General features: G+C 42.7%; 1 protein-coding gene across 1 annotated transcript; it reads right to left on the bottom strand.

Moving 5' to 3' along the window:
• Positions 1-4575: 4575 nt before the first annotated feature.
• Positions 4576-20360, bottom strand: ppm1la (protein phosphatase, Mg2+/Mn2+ dependent, 1La). The gene is made up of 4 exons (XM_080440093.1): positions 19414-20360; positions 12357-12531; positions 6612-6773; positions 4576-6260 (listed from the first exon to the last, which is right to left on the bottom strand). Exons 1-4 carry the CDS (start codon positions 19804-19806, stop codon positions 5905-5907), a joined length of 1086 nt encoding a protein of 361 aa, XP_080296219.1. The 5' UTR covers positions 19807-20360; the 3' UTR covers positions 4576-5904.
• Positions 20361-20372: the final 12 nt, after the last annotated feature.

Below are 20372 nucleotides of genomic sequence, written 5' to 3'. Positions count from 1 at the left end.
CACAAGTCAGTAGGCTATGTAAGTGGTTTTAATTAATGATTAAGTAATGATTTTATTTTATTTTATTTATAGGGCACGTATGTTGAGCTTTAAGCTGTCTGATCTCTTATGTTGGTCCTGAAATAAACTTTTACATTCTTAAGAGGAATCAATCTAATTTCTTTGCACATCAACTGAAATAACATTCCTTAACTGATAATCTATTAAGTGTGAAGTAATCACATGTCCTACTGTAAAGTCATATTGACTTGATCATTTTGTTAATGGTGAGATAAGAATATACAAATGCTACTCCAAGTGTTACCAGTAGATATAACAGGCAAAGTTGAGACCGTTTATTGTATCCTGAGGTGGTAAATTAGCCTGCTTTTTTAAAAAGACCTAATTTGAAAATCCCACAGGTTAATTAAGAGGGAAGGACATTAGACTCAAGTAAAAGGTGAACCTTTCGAGTCTTTGGTTTGGAAATTGTTCAGTATGAGCTCATATAAACAAGTATAGGCTATTACTCTGCCCCTGGCCATAAATGGCTCGTACCATTATGCCCGCTACTCGTGCAGGCCAGAACCAGAACAAAACCAGTGTGCATGCAATTATTTATCAGAAATTTCAGTCTGAATCAAACCCCAGATCAGATGATTTAATGTCACAGTCATCTCATTATACTGTGTAAATGTCAATCAATTGGCAGTGAAGCCAGTGATAATCCATGATACAAGAAATAAATACACGTTACTGGAAATGTTCAAAGAAAGAAAGAAAATGTGTTGATCTCTTATGTAAAGAAAATGTACTGTACTCATACTGGTCTATATGGAGCCATGGCTAGTTAAACAGTATACTAGCCTATGTGACCTTAAAAATGTCAGAGTGCAACAAGTTGAGACCCTGCTGCACCCATAACCCCCCATTCCCCCCCCCGCCCCGCCCCTTATCCAGGACCAACCCACCATCAATTAAGCATCAAAAACAAGAAATAAAGCTTGACTGTGTGTGTAAAAAAAAGTATGCACAACATTCTTAGACAATAAGTAAATGTTTCCAGTGGTGGAAAAAGTACTCAAATGTTTTACTTAAGTAAAAGTATCAATACTGCAATGTAGAAGTACTCTGTTACAAGTAGCCTAAAAGTCCGGAATTCAAAATACTTGAGTAAAAGTACAAAAGTATTGACATCAAAATGTACTTAAAGTAGCCTACCAAAAGTGAAAGTACTCATTATGCAGAATGTCCCATTTCAAGTTTTCAAATGTATAAAAATCTTTTGAAAATAGCAGATCTACCAGCTCACAATACGTTGCATCGCAACGCATTGTGAGCTTGTAGATCGGCTATAAAGTTTTGACCATACATGTCCATGTTATTGTTTCATAGCAGTTATAAAACAGAAAGGCAAACCTATTTGACAGCTATAAGATTAGGCCGTCAGTATATAGGCTATAGCCCTAATAAATCACATCAGTGTAATGACAATTTGAGAAGAGAAGCCCTTCGTTTGGGGCTATTTATTTCTCTACCACAAAACAAACACATTGATGATTAAGTGAAACTTTCAGACTCGTTGACACATGACTCATAATCATTGCTGAAAATGAACTGTAGGCCTACAGTGTTTTCAAAAGAAAATCAATTGTCAAAGAAGGTAAACTTGATGGTCTTGACTCTTCAAATAACTCCGGTTCCATCGTCTCACTGTTTGGTGCATCTTTCTCTCGTGCAATAATAAAATAAATCGCCTTTCAGAGTTTAGTCCAACCAACTCATCCATGACGTGAAACATCATTTCGATCCAACAGACGTACAAGCCCCTCGTCTTGCATCTTGAATCCACAGACGCGCCTCAGCGCAGCGGTCAAAACGCGCTGCGATAGGCTATCATCATCGTGCTTTAGTTTGCACGTCTCAGGACACAGGATCAAGGCACCCTACACAATATAGGGCATGACTTTTTCACGAGGAGAGCCTCTTTTACATAAAAGATTGATCAGATTGCATTTTCTTTACATCAAGATCTTGTCCATCTCTCTCTCGGCTTCATCCAAACGCCGCCCGTTGGGTCACCCACCACGTACACCAGTCCTCCGGTGTCCCGGCAACTATGGTGCCATGAATGGGGTCTTGCACCCCTCGGTGTCCTGCCAGTGGAGAGCGGAGCGGCCCTCTGCTGAAAATGGATCGTAGATGCACTACGTGCCGGAGACGATTCGTTCATTTTCTCATACACCGATTTGTCCGCTGTGCCAAAACGCTGGAAAAGCATGCGCGCTTCCGTGGATGATTTGGAGCCGTGCTGTCCCATTGTCAAAGACTCAAAGCCGAATCCTTTTTCCTGATAATAACTGTGTTTATAATTGGAAAATGTCCAAACCGTGCTTGGCTAATATATTAGGACAAATGTGCTCTGTCTGATCGCTGTGATGTGCTCACTTGTCCCACTTCCAATTCCTCTTTATAAGCTTCAGCCTTCAGAGGAATCCCTATTGAAGTGTTCCTGTCTGGCTCACTGACGCAAAAGGCGTTTACGGTCAGAGCCTCTGACCGTAAACACAGAGCTGGCTGGTAGCTGGCTGGTAGCTTCGACATTTGGCAGAGTCGCTGCTTTACGGTGTCATGCTATTCTGAGGCACTCCACCTGGCTCTGGCCGTCACTAATGACTTGGCATCCACCGCCACGTTACGCGCGCCGTCTTCTAGGTCATGGCGGCGCGTCAGAGCCATTGCCAGTAGGCTGCATGGCAGCGGTGTTGTGTTACCACCATAGTTCTGTGTCATGTACTCTCTATGGCATAGAGAGTATATGACACACAGAACTATTTGTACTCTTCTAGGTCGTCTTCGACGTCACTGTACACCCCCCCCCACCCTCTCTACATGCTCTCATCACCTCGGCTTTTGAGATTGTTTGCGTCACTAATTGTGTTGCTTGCAGGCCAGCTGCAAAACGGAGCCCATAATACAAAACAACAACTGCTACTATATATGACAAATGGTATTTGAAATATAAGGCGTTGTCATTGTGAGCTAATGGCCTGAGCCCTAACGTTATAATGTCCTACATGAATACACACAAAAATAACGTGAAGACAAAATGCAATACAATTTGACATGGTACTTAATTTTAATACTGATCGTTTGCATACAGAAACATTTTACATTGTGTTTTTGGCAGAGTTGTACACTGAGCACAGGCCCACAATCTGTGCAGTAGGCTCTAGTAGTATGTGGATGAGCTGCCCAAGTCAAAGTTATTGGTATTTGTTTTAATTGTAAACTGATGTACAAAAGGACAAACAAACAACTGAATTTACAGTACTGGTTTGGCAATCTGCCAAACACATTAACAAACTTAACAATAAATAAGGCATTAAGGTCAATTGTTAAATAAAAAGAAAGGCTTGTTGCTTCTCTCGAATAATGCAAAAACCATGGTGTACAGTAGTAAAAGTAATTGAATTCAGTACAGTAGTTTATCAGGTTGTACCATGACTCACTGGCCTTAATTGAACATTGGTTTCAGTGACTCCAGTATTGCTTCAAAAGCATATTGTATTCCTAACTAATAGCATTCCGGTTGCAGCTGTAAATGAAAGCTAAGGTGCATAAATCACCAGTCTTTTGCATCGCTTATTCCGGTGCTTTTTGGGCCAAAGGCTGCCATCAGCATCCATGGATACATACATTTTTTTTTTTCATAAACAAGAAGCCAAAGCACATGCTCTGGTACAGTTGGTGTAAAAACCATTGTATTGAAACAGTTTAAGTTGGACCCCTCAGTAGAGCTGGGCGATATGTATCGATATTGTGACATGAGACTATATATCATCTGAGATTTTGGTTTATCGTATAATTGTGTATTTACACTTGACAGCAACAATGCAAAGCAAATAAAAATATAGCCTAAATGTTGTCTTTCCCTGGTCTTAAATGCTGCTGTACCGTAAAGTGATACAATTTTCAGAACTTATTAGACTGCCTTAGCTGAGTGAAATGAACAATGAATGTTTCTAGCTGTTTCGTAATCATATCCACATTACCAATGATTGCTTCTCAAATGATTATTTTATTTGGGCAATTCTTTTTTCATCTTTTGTTTTCTCCCAATTCAGTTGTTATGCTGATTCCCTGTGTATTCTAGTCCCTTTATCACTGTTAACACCTAAAACTGGTCCTAGGGAGAGCACAGACTATCACAAGTCTCCTCCAATAAGTGTGATGTCAAGGCCACTTCTTTTCACCTGACAGTGAGGAGCTTCAGTGGGGAAATGTAATGCATGTGTAGGTACACGTTATTCCTCCTAGTTCCAGCACCCAGCCAAGCTGGAGGCACCATGGAGGATTCAAACCCCTAGCCCCCCCTGGTGAGGAGTGTAAATTCTGAAAGTGAATTTGTCCAGCCATACCAATAGGCTATGCTACCAAGAGGGGGATGTCAGGAGATAGGGTATACATACATCATATACATAACAACCCCCTTAGATGGAGGATATACAGTGTCTACATAGGCTGATATGTAACAACTTATCATTCCATAAAAATTAAAGTCTCAAAAGTGCATTGTTTGTTTTTCCAAACAGGGTGTGTGTGTGTGTGTGTGTGTGTGTGTGTGTGTGTGTGTGTGTGTGTGTGTGTGTGTGTGTGTGTGTGTGTGTGTGTGTGTGTGTGTGTGTGCATGTGAATTGAATGTATGTGTATAAGTATATACATGATCTGCTTTAACAAGATTTTGCTGAAAACAAATTTAAGTCATATGTTGGTGATAGATTTTTCACATTTTAACTTTATCAATATTGTTTTTACTGCTTCTGAGATAATTAGCCTCTTAGCTCATCCAAAGCGGTGCACGATGTTCACGATTGATGCCATCTATTTCCACCTGTTAGGAATCCATTGTGTTTGCTACTTGCATCCAAGTCTTACCATCTACAGCTTTGTAGGAAAAAGTATCAGTTACATTAAAGACTAACAAGTCCTGCTTTCAAGCGAAAATGACTGAAGGAAAAGCCAAAAGTAGCAATCCTATTGACAAACTTTGCCATTTTTAAACCATTATCTGCTAGCATGTAACCCTACCTTTACCAGATTAATGATTATATTTCTCATCCATATTGGGTAACTATATACACATTTGTATTATCACAATTTGATGAAATGCCAAAACACAAAAAAATGCATGTTTTGACATGAAAACTTTCTTTTCTTTCTCCTGATTTAAGTTTTAGAGCCTACAGATTTCGGTATTGCAAGTCACATTTGAAGTAAACCATAGTAAATGAATGACAGTCTGATGGGTGCTGGTTAAGAGCAACCCCCTTGATGATAAAGGAGGGTTACCTTCTGTGTATTTAGACTGTGTAGGCTACTCCTGTATGTGTCTGGTACAGTCACTGGGTAAAAATTAACGACAGTTTAAACATTGGTTTAACAAATGGTTTCATTTAACAACTCCCAATTATAATGACTGCAGCATCTGTTCTATTTGAGGATATCGGCTAATGTTCAAGATCTATGATGGATTAGATGGTTAAAGGAAGTGAGTACCAACATACTGTTTTTTTTTGTGTGTGTGTGTAAGTTTGTGTGTGCGTGCGTTGTATGCCAGTGCATGTGCATTCATAACATAGCATCCATAAAAGAGCACGCAGGGTCCAGTTTCCAGTATTCCCTTGGTGTTATGCTTGATTTATACTTACTTGCGTGCCGGTGTCACATGCCAAAAATAGCCGATATGCAAGCTCCCAATGCGTCACATAGCGTTGCATTGGGAGCTTGTAGATCTGCCATTTTCGACGCACAACACCAATGCGCAATTAAGTATAAGTCACGCTTTACACTGGGAAATCGGAGGACAACATAACCGCAAAACTTAACAGCAATCCCCATGCAGCCTCGTTACCTCTCCCTGATCTAATCCCCTGCTTTGCTACTACCTCCTGCTCCGCTCTTGAACTTGACCACCATGACCGTGATGTTGTCGGGGCAGCCGCGGTAGAACGACTGGAGGACAATGCTCTTGGCGCCATAGTGCGGCTCGTTCAGACGCTCGCGGATAAAGCGCACAGCCTCCTCATTGCTGAAGGCATCCCACAGGCCGTCGGAAGCCAGGATCATGAACTCGGGCTGCAGCTTGTCCAGGTCAAAGGTCATGATGTCTGGGTCCGGGATGACTACATTGAGGTTCTTCAGAGGGTAGTCACCGAGAGAGCGCGACATGGCCAGGATGCCCTGGACTCTCCAGGAGCCATTAAAACTGATGAAGCCCCCTGGGGAAAGACAGATGCAATGGAAATGTCCCTTCATTAGTATTCATACACAATTTGACAAAGTGGTAATTAGCTGCCTGGTGCCTATTTGCGACTATGTAACCCTGTCAACATTAGGTAAATTATGTGCACAATAATCAATGGATTGATCCACAAGTATTTACTTGTAAACTATCTAAAAAAGCTGTTTAGGCAATTGTTTGTATATACATTCTGTTTTATACAATTTCCTTTCTCACGATGCTATTCCAAAGTCATCCAACAGATGGCAACTGAGGATCATAGTTTAGAAATACTTGTATCCCTTCACTTGTCTTTGCTTTGCATTATAATAGTGCTGTACCAACTTGCCTGCCCTCTTGATTCTTTTCCGTTCTTTGAGCTGGTAGGGTTTGTGGTCATGTGACAGTGCAACAGCATTGCCATCCTTGTCACACAAAACGCCACGCGAGTCCCCAACGTTGGCCACAGTAAGCTCACTGTCTGACAGCAAGGCTACCAGACATGTTGTCCCTGGGAAAAAGAAAGAGAGAGAAAGAGAAGAGAGATAATTGATGAGTCGGCTGAAGGATTTTCCACTTCAACAGCTACTTCTCATTGGCAAGGCTACTGCACGCCAAGTGCTTTCCACTGACTAAGCATAACACACAATGGACAGCATAGATCACATATAATAGCTTTTAGCTTCTGTCACCAGCCTTGGTTTGTTTCCACCAGTAACTTACACAATCACACAGCACTGATGAAAAATGAAGATGTCTGCTTTTCATCACACCTTCACTGAGCATATGTTAACCACTTAAGCCCTATTTAATACTTTGTTGTACGGTGGTGTTGCGTATTTAAAATAGCCAATCTTCAAGCTCACAAGGTGTTGTGATGCAACGACTTGTGAGCTTCTAAATCAGCTATTTTCGCTAAATTTGAAAAATATTGAAAGCTTTTGAAAGTTTTTGTTTAAAATAGGGACACCATCTTAATGTGGTTAAGAAAAGACATTGTGAATGTCCTGGATCTTGTTAGGCGCATAAAAGCTAGAAGCCAGGGCACTGTTTTGGAGTAAACTGGCTATAAAATAGGTGAAAATAAACTACACAAAGGGTAATACATGTTGGAGCCTGGTGTGAGGTGTATCCCCAACAAATAATGCTTGAGAGAGTGAGCAACAAGTAGCACTTAGATATATCCTTTATCTGCCCCAATGTCTTGAACACGGTGGATCCCATGGCTGTGTCCTGTCAACAGTATAGTTTATCATTTATTCTGTACTAATAAGACTGCACTTTTATACGTACTCCTGGTGCTATGTCCTAAGTAAGTAAGTCCTAAGTCCTAAGCTAAGTAATGAGGCCCCACCCTCCGTCAGTTTAACACCACACGATGACAGGTGCTGCCCAAGCCTGTAGGAGTCACTCTTTCGGGAACTTCACAGCTAACACTGAAAACATTTTCAAAAAGCTATGCAATGTCTACATCTTTAGAGAACAGCGGAATAGATTTTCTGTAAGCAGACACACTCCAGAGTTGGCGTACAAAAGTTTAATAGAAAGTGTTTTGACTTACAATATCTCTACTTGGTATGGCCTTCTTAGGGTTAAGAATAGAAGTAAATTGTCAAGAATTGTGAAACTGGCTGGGAAGGTCATAAGAAGATCACAGAGACAGTTATCTGCGATATATGTGCTCTGTAACAGGCAGAAAGCCCTACAAATCATGGGGGATTCCTTACATCCACTTTTTGTTTAAATTGAAAGGCTCCCCTCTGGGAGGCTCTACAATAGGGCTGCAAACAATACAAAAGTCCCTTATTCATTCTTCATCTGTTGTACTGGAAGCTCTGGTGCTATATTGTATGTCTTGTGCTGTCTATGTTCAAGTTTGAGCATTATTAATTATTTATTTTATTTGACAAAAAGGGTAATAAATCTCCCTCTCTCTCTCTCTCTCTCACTCTCTCTCTCTCTCTCTCTCTCTCTCTCTCTCTCTCTCTCTCTCTCTCTCTCTCTCTCTCTCTCTCTCTCTCTCTCTCTCTCTCTCTCTCTCCCTCTCTCTCTCTCTCTCTGTCTCTCTCTCTCAAAGAAACGTTTGCTTAAATCATTGGTATTGATGCTGTCAAATTTAACACTCTGAATTTTTTTTTCATCTGCATACCACTGATGTTTTGCTAAACTGACGTCATGTACTGGCCTCATAATACTATCATAATGGGTAATGCTCTAAGTACTCTGACGATGGGTACAATGGTGTTACGGCCAGCCTTATTAGTGTATATGTATTTAGATATACCTGTATTACATTTGGTATTCTGTATTATTTGTTCTTCTTCTTTCGCGTATCATCCTCAAATGTCCAACTCAGTATCGTGTAGCCACGCCCTTGTCTCTGGTCCCAATTGGAAGAGGCCGGCCTCCGAAGGTGGTCGATACAGGGGCAGGTGTTAATAATGTGTCGGCAGACTGATCAGGCTCGCCACACTCGCATGATGCACTGTCTGTCAAGCCCCACTTCTTCATAGCTGATTTGAAGCAGCCGACTCCAGTGCGTAGGCGGTTCAGTAGGGTCCATTGCCGGCGTGGTAGGTCCTCTCCTTCAACACCACCTCCCGGGTCCCAGATGTAACTGTGGATACGGGAGGGCCCAGCAGACTCCCACTCCTGCTTCCAGGATGCCGCCATCCATGCACTTGTGGACAAGTCCTCCGGGATGGAGCGGAGCATCTCTTGTGCCGCCTTGTTGTAAGGGTGGCGGGACTTGAGTCTGTTTGGAGGCTCTATTTCCACAGTAGTGTTGTGCAGGATGTGCCAGTCATGTATTTGGCTTTCCTTGCTAGCTTAATGCAGTGTATATCAACCTTTTTTGTGCCAAGGCACACCTGGCATAGCCAAAAGATTCCAGGGCACACCTAGATATACGGTATATATATATATATATAATTATATGTATATATATATATACACACACACACACACTAGGGGTGTGCCGATACACTAATTTCATGAAACAATACGATATTGGGCACACAACTTCGATACGATACGCACTTTTTTATTATGAAATCATATGGGGGAGAAAAAAAGCAAATGCAAACAAATATTTCTGTTTTTGCATTATTCAGACATGCAAACTTGTAGCTTTTCAGCTTCCACTAGCCATTTTGAATCCAAATAGGGCAATAGTGTGACACCTGACCCGAAAAAAAACAGCATGTTGTCACCCTTTTCACCTCGGGGCTGTTTGCACGCCTGATTATTATTATTGTAAAAAAAAATAAAATAATCATTTTTAATGATATTTTTTCAAACCTTCTTCAAACGGCGCGGCACACCTCAGCAGTAGCCCCGGCCCAAAATTGGGACGTTTGCCAGGGTTGATATACACTGGCTTAATGGTTGCAGCCTCTCGTCGGAGGCCGGCCGGAGCAATTCCTGCAAGGACTGGCAGATAGGACACAGGAGTGGGCTTCAGGCAGCCTGTCATGATTCGGAGGGAGGTGTTGATTATGGTGTCTACCTTTTTGACATGTGGACTGATGTCAGGCGGGCAAAGTTCTTGTCTGCTCCAGGGAACTGGCCGTTCTTGAGGAGCTGAGACGCGATGGCATCTGCCGGCACCGGACATGTGGGGGGAGTTGTTTTTCTACCAGTCAGCTGGTTGATGGTCTGCCACGCTTTGCGGCTGGAGTGGGTGAAATCGACTGACTCGACGGTTTCAGTCCATCTAGCCTTACGGGTGGCGTCGAGCTTCTGGAGAAGTGCCGATGCCGTCACATCCACCTCTTCCCTCGAGCTAGCCTGCTGGTGGTCGAGCAGGAGCTGGCAGCATTCTTCATCCCAACCCGGGATATAGCTCTCGTTGAAGCCTCGTGGGATGGTTTTCTTTGCTGCCCTCAGTAGGACATTGCAGTAGGCAGTGTACGCACCATCCACATCAGGAAAATCTGGGTCCAGGAGACCGACTGTTCTTTTTTCGGTCTCTGCTGTGAATGACCGCCAGTTGGCCTTCCTAAAATTCCATCTCCTGACCGGTTTTCCCACTACTGGCTGCACCAGTGAAGGGACCTGGATGATGGACGGTCGGTGGTGGGATCGGGGGAACCGGTCAATAACGCGCCTCTCTGGTGTGGGGTCAGTACTGCGACACATAGCGAAGGCCAAGTCGGGGTTGGTGTGGGTGTTCCATCTGGAAGAATGGAAACTTGGTTGTTCTTTAGGGTCGTACAGGGGCAGGGCATCTGCGTTGGAGGCCCATTCACTCAGCGCCTCCCCATCTGCAGATGTGTGGCTGTATCCCCAGTCAGTATGCTGGCAGTTGAAGTCCCCGGCGTAGATGGCGGGTGCCAGGACCAGCGGGAGTGCCGACACGGTCAACGGTGTTGGTGGAGGCTTGTAAACGTTGACCACGGATGTTTCCTGGATTTTGGTAACAGCCACTCGACACTGGAGTCAGGCGAGGACCGGCCACCGTCCGTCCAGCTGATGCCAGCCCTCACAAAGGTTGCCAGACCATGCCATCTACTGTAGATGGACCCAGCGAGATGGAACCCGGGCAGCCTGAGCTTTTCCTCATCCCTACAGTGGGTCTCCTGAAGAAGGACAGCGGCTATTTTATTGGACTCGGCCAGTTGGTGTACGACCTCCAATTTGGCGGTGGTAAGGCCCTCTATATTGAGTTAGAGCACTGAAAGACCTTGGTGCTCGACAGTCGGGATGGACGCCCGTCCTGGCGTGGACCTGCGTCTCCCCGGCTTCTTACGCCTCGGTCTTCCAGCTGGGTGATTGGTTGGCGACATTCGTTTCACAAGCTGGTCTTGCACCATTTCTTGTTACTTGCAGGGGAGGCCGCGTGGAGGCTGTCGTCTTCTCCCCCTTATTTGTTGTATTCTATGTTTCTGAGGTGGAGAGGTGGAGAATTGGAAGTGTTGATTGCCAAACTGACAGCTACTTATGGCAATTGCATGTCAAGTCTGTTGATCACTGCTGCCCATGGAGAATTGGTTTCCTCCATGGATTGGCCAGCTCTGATGAGCCCTGCATGGATTGGCTGGGAGAACACTCACCATTTCCTATGAACCTCACTCATGAACTGACTATTCAGCAGCGGAGACTCAATTCCGCCATCCTTCCACCAAACCAAACCTTTGTTTGTGTCATTGTTCTTTTGATAGTTAAGTTCTGTGGTTTTGTATTTATTGTTTTCCATTTTAAATTCAATTGTCATTTTCCATTTTATGTTACTTTCCCTAACCCTAGACTGGGGGTTGTAACAAATGTAACAAATTACATAACTGAAGGGGAACGCATTCCAAACTAATAGACATTGGTGCCAACAATCATGATTTTAGGCTGTAGTCGTCATATCCAACTTCAGTAGCTACTCTGTACCTCCAAGGATGAAAATGTCAAGGTGAAAGAACTAAGCATCATTCCCTGGTGTAATCACTTCTGACTGCATTCTGGCTTTATATCCACTCCACTGCAATGAGAAATACTGTGATTTACAAGCTGCTGAATCCGCCTTTTGTATCTAATCAATTCCTCAGGGCTGACAGGAAGGCTAACTATAAACCCCTCACGCCAATGAAACAAAGCTGGTCCATTTAGTTGAGGAGCAGCATCAGTGTTACGCCTCATATATACTTAGTTGTGCGCCTGTGTCACTCACCAAAAGCAGTCGATCTAAGAGTTCATAATGCGCCGCAGCCCGACAGATTGTGAGCTTGTAGATTGGCTATTTTCTGTGCACACCACGGCATTCAATCAAGTATAAATCACGCATTAACCTTCAAAGGTGATCTACAGATTGCTGGGAGGAACGGGTACTAAATCAGAGGTGAGCTGTAAGTGATAACAAGGTAGGGTGTACAATCAATACCACTCAAAACCCTTTTCATTTTACTGATAAAAGTAGCCCTACATGGCCCTGATGAAAGATCATGTCCATTCATCTTACCGTGGAACATCACTGCGGTGCTGCAAGCCGGACCACATCTAATTTTCTGCTCTACGTGAGCTGTTTTCTATCACAACCTTTGGCTTTGTACACGCACCCCCCAACACACACACATAAACCCACCCACCCCTTCTCCACCCCCCTGACCTGCTTCATCGTGATTGACTGAGAGCTTGTCCAGTATCTCGCGGTCCACGGCAAGGATGCGCTGCTCCAGGATGCTGGTGTAGGAGAGATAGCTCTCTCTCTTCTCCCTCTCATAGACCTGCAGATGCTGCTTCAACGACTCTGGCAGGTGGGCCTTCGCATAGTCAGCTGCAGCCTGGAACAAACAGGGAGCAAAAAAGAGACAAGTAAATATTATACAGGGGTTTGTGATTAGATGGCTTGTAGATTAGAGGATACACAGTCAAATTCTCTGTTAACCACTTTTGCCCTATTGAAAAAAATCTAAACCTTTCTAAGTAAAATAGATAAATAATAATTCAAAAATAGCAGATCAATAATCTCTGGGATCTGCTATTTTCGAAAGACATTCAAAGATTTTTGCCTATAGAGTGTGCCAACGTGTCATCACCATGGGGGGCGTGGCATTGGGCGTGGCATTGGGCAATGTTAAGTCAACCTGGTTTTTACCCCTCGAAGACGCCCCCTTCAGGATTTTTGGCACGCTCTATAATGACATGTCCAAAATAGGGTGAAGGTGGTTCATTTAACTGAGAGTGTACGAAGGTAACCAAATGGCGCTGCAAGGGTCCATTTGGTTACATTGTACACGCACATAGTTACAAATGGCTAAATTAACACTGAGTATTTTACTGTGTAAGAAGTGGCAAGATGGAGATAAAGATCGTGAGTTTACAGCTATGTCTGTGAAGTAGCCAAATACCTTACGTAATATCTAATAACAACTCATCTGTTACTACATAATACCAAATCAATCCAGCACATCTGTCCAGGTTTTGTAAACCTAATCTAAACTTAGCAGAGGGTTTAGAGATAAAATTGCCTATACGAAGACTGTATATGATATAAGAGCAGAGGTTTTAAATAGCAGTGGGTGGAAATGGATACTCTGTCCTGACTAAGCATAAGCAATCTAATGTAAATGTACAGCAGTGGATGAACAGAGAGAGCGAGCCGTTGAAATGCAGCCTCTGTCCATGCTAGACTGCACACCTAAGCTTCCTGTATAGTATCATGTCACTTGACGATCCCAGTAGATGTGTAGAGGTGTTACTGATACTAATTACGGTTGTGTTTCCGTTGGTGCTGCTATTGTGCATGTTGGCCATAGACTGTAAAAAAAGAATGGACAAAGCTACGCCATTGGTTTCTACAGGCCGTAAATGAAGCCAATTGTTCAGGAATTTCAAATCCGCCATCTTTCTATATCGCGTCATATCCTGCACAATGCAACCAGACCAATATTGATTGAGACGGGGAACGGATGCTATTGGTTGTGTAGCTTGTCAATCAAATCATCCCGCCCCTCCTAGAGCATACCCTACTTTATCGTCAATTTTAAAATAAATGGGACCATAATTTACCAAAACGCATGTCATGATGATTAAAAGAAGACTTTAAACTAGCGACTGGAAGCATATAGTATTTATGACAATGTTTATTAAGGTAAGAAAATCAAGTCTAAAGTTCTTCAAAAACCCACCCACTTGAATTGAGAGAAATTCTTTCTGACACCAGCAGGGGTAAAACAGCGAAACTACAGGCCATTCATATGAACTGTCACTTGAACTCACTTCCTATATGGACTCAATTTCAGACCAGGAAGCTGCACCCAAGATGTTGGCTCACTGTAAAAGGCTCTCCGAAGGAAGTAACATTACACATGTTACAGTCAGTGTTTGAGGATAGTGATTTTGTTGAACTCAAGAGATTGTTTCCTTCTTATTGTCAGTGAGCACCTCTCCTCTAAGTGCTCTTCTGCGTAGCTGGAGACATTTGCTTCTTTCTCTAACCTAAAAAGGTAATGTTTCTCAAGCACTTTGTGCTATTAATTCAAGGGGTTCTCTTGTGTTGTAAATCACGTTCAGCACAGTGGACTGTTTTCCTTCCACTCTGAAAAGTCGGAGTGAAGGACAAAAATAAAATGCATTGTGATTTAATTGCACAGGCTTTATTTCTCTCAGCCAGGTTCTGTGCTCTGGTTCAATGAAATATTTTTCTTTTTAAATGAGCGGTCAGCAGGTGTTCTATGATGAATTATTGAACAACCTCTCCTCAACACCATGCCTCCCTCCTTTCCCTCCATTTATTCATCTTCTTCTCCCCTCATTGTGACTGCGTTGCATTGGACAACTGCTGCTGGCAGGCCACATCTGTGTAACACTACGTGGGTCACAGCTATTTATGAAAAAGACTTGTGTCTCTTCATTCATGCACCAGCAATTGAAAGTGCCTGTGTTAACATTAAAGCATTAATCAAGTTTATCAGCTAAGATACTACCTGACTTGCAGACATATGCTATTTCATCTGAGATATTTTGTCATTAAAATAGAATTAAAGAACGTGACATGGAAGTTAAATGCTGTGAGCAATTACAATATTCCTCATAAGTCACTACAGAGAACAATCTCTCTCTCTCTCTCTCTCTCTCTCTCTCTCTCTCTCTCCCTCTCTTTGTCTGGATGAGTGCACTTATTCATTCATTTAATTGTAGAGGGAGGCAGTCAGCCTTGATTACCTCTGAGCATCACACAAATGAAGGTTCTCTTCATAGCCTAGTCCGTCATTTCTTATTTTCCAGCATGAAGATATAACATGCAAATGAGATGTACTGTATTAGACCAAGACCACTGCAGCAGTTTTCATTTGAGATTCACTCATCAAATTTGAGCCTCTGCATTCATCTCCCATTGAAAATGGGTCAATATTATTATAAGAACCGTGTGTGTGCCCTTTTAGTCAGATACAAGCTGTTTATATATGACACGGTAGTGTGAACACCTGTGCGAAAAATAAAAACATAAAGGTTTTTAACTGCTTAGCATAAGGTTGTGCTTCAGCAGCTAATGAATCAAAACAACTGCGGAGCGGTTTGTGCTGACATGTACATATTTGGACAACTTACTTAGCCCGCATAAGAGACTTTGAAATAGAGCGATGCTGGGAGTAATTTCCTACATTTGCTGGCTTATAACACACAGCTCAGTCAGAGACACACAGAGTTCTATCTGTCCATATTTGGCTTGGCATGTTAGCTCCATTTAATAGCACTGGCTTATATTTGTGCCAAAGCAGAATAAATACATCAGCAAACAAACAGGACATCCACACCTGCAGTACTTTTCCCACTAATTTTGTATTGCACCAGAAAAAGAAAATCCTGATTTCAAAGTATACTTAAGATGATGATCATCTTATTCCATTGATTTAATATCTGAAATTATACACAGAAAGCATGCCTTGGGCATTAGCTTTGCATTTCAACACTTTCCATTTTCCCGGTCCTCACAAGAAAATGTGTTGTTTTATGGTTGAGAAAAGATTTTTTTGAGGTTTACGATTAGAAAATAATTCATGTTGGGGTTAGGTTTAGAATTAGGCATTTAGATTTAGGTTAGGTTAGGAGGTTAGGTTTAGGGGTTGGAATTAGAGTTAAACATGATTTATACTTGGTTGCGTGCCAGTGTCATGCACCGAAAAATTGCTTATAAGCCCATATGTTGTGAGCTTGTAGATCTGCTATTTTTCGGCTTTAAGCTTACGGTTAAAAATGGCAAAATGTGTTAAAAATAGCATTCAGGTATATTAATTCTACATTCAGGTTGGGGTTAGGATTAGGCATGTAGGGGAAGAGTTTACGGGGTTAGGGTTAGAGTCATGCCGATTTATGCTTAGTTTTGCGCCAGTGTCGTGCACTGAAAATAAGAGATGTACAAGCTCTCAACATGTCGCACTGCGAGTATGTGACGTGTTGTGAGCTTGTATATATCTGCTATGTTTGGTGTGCGACAATGTCATGCAACCAAGTATAACTCAGGCTTTAGGTTTAGGGTAAACAATGGTTGATTTCCTCACAACTATAGTAAAAACCAACATGGGTGTGTGTGTGTGTGTGTGTGTGTGTTGGGCCTGTTTACTTCTAATAAGAACATTGGTCGAGGACAATGTCAGCATGACCCAGAGGCACCATATCACCCTCCTACAGTGACTATGACCACCACTATCAAAGGTGAATGAGCCGCATGCACAAACACACTCACAAGTGAACACACACACACACACACACACACACACACACACACACACACACACACACACACACACACACACACACACACACACACACACACACATGCCATCCCAAGCATCACACACCTAAAGACATATAGATAAAGAAGGACGCGAGAGAGAGAAACAGTAATGTAGTGTGGCGGGGGACGTCACATTGATCCATTTTATACGAGTTAAAAGAACACTGAGGATTTTGCAGTGCAGACAGGAAGGTTAAATATTTGATTATGGGACAGGAATAGACAGAGAGCTCCGGTAAACATACCCTGCTCTCTATCTCCCCATCAACACCAGCAACACTGTTGTGCATGTTATGGTTCTCCATTAAACATTGTCTAATTTATTCCACTTTTCAATGTCAACTTTTGGCTCCTGGAACCATCCAATTTCATCTCTGGGACAGGGATTAATTAATTTATTGACACAAATATGAAAGCTATAGGCTAAGGCAGTGGTTCTCAAGCTTTTCAGGCGATGACCCCCCAAAATAATCATATTTGAACTGGGGACCCCCCATCCTGATAAGCACTTAGAATGTAGGAGTTGAGGCCTTACATTTTGTTTGACTCGTCTCCACAGATAAATATATATATTGAATTCCTGGAGATCTTTTTGTTTTTGTCGCATTCCTAAGCCAATAATTTGATCTCTCCGGTAGTAGACTCAAAAGATTAGCATCTTTCCGCAGGTCATCAAATTATTGGCTCAGGAATGCGACAAAAACTAAAAAATCTCCATGAATTCAATGCTTCATGGGGTGTGTAATTGATAGAAACTAAGTAATTTTAGGGGTGAACTACTCCTTTAAATTGTCACTTCACTGTCATCTAGGGACCCCCCAAAATCATGTGGGGACCCCCCCTGGGGGCCCGACCCACAGGTTGAGAACCACTAAGCTAAGGGATAGGGGAGATGCAGGTTGTGGATGGTGTCTCACAACTGCTTCATTCATGCGGAGTTGTGCACCAAAAATAGCCAATCGACTATTTCCAGCGCATGGCTCTGTCGTATGTATGACGAAGTATAAATCAGGCTAACCACTGCAGTGTTAATGATCATGTGACCGCTGAAGTTTCATAATACCCACAAGTACTGCAAAATCCTTCTTTGAAGTCAGCTATAATGTGCACCAATCAAGAGGGTTTGGTTTGTTGTTATCTCCTATGGCAATATATAGGTAGAGAAGAGAGACCATCATGACATTTCTTTCTCTATTTCATGGTGTAACAAGGCTGTCAATAGATCTCATGGTTATCGTATTCAAATCTTTATAAATCATTGTACTAAATAATTGGAATTAAAAGAGCCGTAAAAGCATGAAGCACTGGCATATTTGAATGGTGATAACCGAAGGTTATAACCAGGATTGCATGTCATAGAGCTTCTGACACAGTTCATTATTTAGTTTTTACCTTGCAACCTTCAGTCAGGAATTAATTTACTCTAGTAGCCAATATTTCTTTGACATATTTTGTTGATAAAGTACTGAAACCATAACATGCCATGCAGTTACATCTTTGTTACTATCATTTCTGTTTCTTTCTCTTCAGGTGATTTGTTTTGACAGTATGCCAGTAAGATGAAAAGTCTTAATCACAGCTTTACTAGCATGAATGAATGAACAAATGAATGAATGAATGAATGAAGGAATGTCTTTATTGCAGACTCAAGGTCCATAGAAAAACACAATTACATACAACAATAAACATGTGCCTGGGCCTATATGAAACCCATGTTACCAGAGTTATCCAGGTAACATGTAAATAATGTGAATGATGTATTTGTGTGTTTTTTTGTGAAGAGGACCACAATGGAAATAAGCCCTCTGGCTTATAAAATCAATCAATCAATCAATCAATCAATCAATCAATCAATCAATGATCTATAGCAGCCCAAACGTTTTAGCTCGAGAGACCCAAAAGAGAAATTTGATGCTTTGAGACCTAAACTTACAAAAATACATTATAAATAAACCTTAAGCCCTATTTAATAGTGACATTTTATTATTATATATTTTCACAATTTCTTTCTTCTAGATTTTTTTTCTCTTGAAATTATTTTTAAAATATTTTAATTTGTTTTTAAATTGTAGGAAACTAAAAAAAGGGGGAAAAAGAAGCTATTTACTTGGAGTTGGGACCCATAAAATGGGTCCCGGCCTATTGTTTGGGAAACACTCTCTGGTAGGTGTCTGTGTGTGGATGTTTGTCTTCACTGCTTGAGGCAGACTGGAAGCGGTGACAGATGGTTCAGAGGACATGGTGTCTGTGTGGACAGCCATGGGAATTCACTGACCCCTGACAAGAGGGAGTGGAAGGAAAGAAGTCAACCCGTCACACACAGGAGCTGTAACACAAAAGACTCCAGATGGGTGGGTCTTTGGTGAGGGAGGGTGTGCAATTCAACTCCACCACTTGGGAGCAGGAGGCATGACCACAAAAGAGGTTATTCTCCCACAATGGGTGTGTGCAGTGTGTAGTGTGTAGCGTGTGTGTGTGTGTGTGTGTGTGTGTGTGTGTGTGTGTGTGTGTGTGTGTGTGTGTGTGTGTGTGTGTGTGTGTGTGTGTGTGTGTGTGTGTGTGTGTGTGTGTGTGTGTGTGTGTGTGTGTGTGTTTTGTGAATTATTAGTATTTTATTTAGCCTACAATATGATGGTGTGGTGAATTGACATACACTTTCTCAAGCCAACTGCTTGTGTCTTCAAACATGCTCTGGACCTATAAGTAATGATGACACTTGTGTGCAACAGCAGCATAACACACACACACACACACACACACACACACACACACACACACACACACACACACGCACGCACACACCATGATAACTGTCATGCATGATGATGATTGGTTCAGTGTGTGAGTGACTGGGCCTACTTGGCTGCATGTGGCCATGATGATGATTAAAATGGAATGGACCTCCTCAACATCCCTTCCAGCTTACCTCACCGCCGTGCCCGTCAAATATCCCAAATATGGATGGGTGGCTCTTGTTAGTGATGTCAGTGACAACCTCGAAGCGGTCCTCCATGTGATCACGCCGCCCCTGTATAGAGTAAACTGCTACGTTGTTGTTCTTGAAGTCCCAGGTTTTGGAAAACTCCGCGTCCAGAATACTTAGCCTGAGGTCGTTCTGCATCATCTCCGCCACTTTCCCCTTGACCATCTTCACGGCGTCGCGGCTGGACTTGACGATGGTCTTCACCTCGTCTGTGTGGAAGAAATAGCTCCATAATGCCAGGCTTATACACAACAGAAACAACGTCTCCGGCCTAAGGAGAAAATAACGCATGATCCGACCCAGGAGAGACAACAGCGTCATTGTGTCTCCTATCATCACCCAGCAACAGAACCGCGCGCTGTCTCTCCTTCTATTTGCGATTCACTCCATCCGCTCAACGGAACGCTAAACAAATCGTGTCGCTGCCAACGGATTTGGACAAAATTTCCTTTTTATGACCATCTGACGTGGTTCTTCTCGCAGAAGGCCCGTCTGATCTGAATGCAGTCGTACCGTGCACGGTGCGCGGCCGATCGAGCGGCAGTAACCGGGAGCACACACACACACACTGCACAAACGCGGACAGGCCACCGTCATTGATTTGGCCGCCGCCTGGCTTTCTTTCTTGGGAGACACCCGTCCTCAAACTAACAGCTGCGGGAGGCGGAGATCAGATGAATATATTCCATTGTAGAATAGCGGATTTTTTTTTTGTATTAGACCCGCCCAGAGAGAGAGAGCGACGGGTTATGAGTGACCGGGGGGGGGGATCGTCAGATCGTCAGATCGTCAGCGGGGTTCGTTCGGCGGTTAGCCTCTTTCTCTCTGACCCCGTTTCTTCCCCGGGAAATGTGTCTATTCAGTCCCCCGTCCCTCCGCATCATCCACACTCAGCCCCATAG

Source organism: Gymnoscopelus braueri (assembly GCF_963280865.1).
Source record: "Gymnoscopelus braueri genome assembly, chromosome: 10".
NCBI lineage: Eukaryota > Metazoa > Chordata > Actinopteri > Myctophiformes > Myctophidae > Gymnoscopelus > Gymnoscopelus braueri.
Note: the sequence above shows the minus strand (reverse complement) of the source record. Positions and strands in the feature narration are given on the sequence as shown.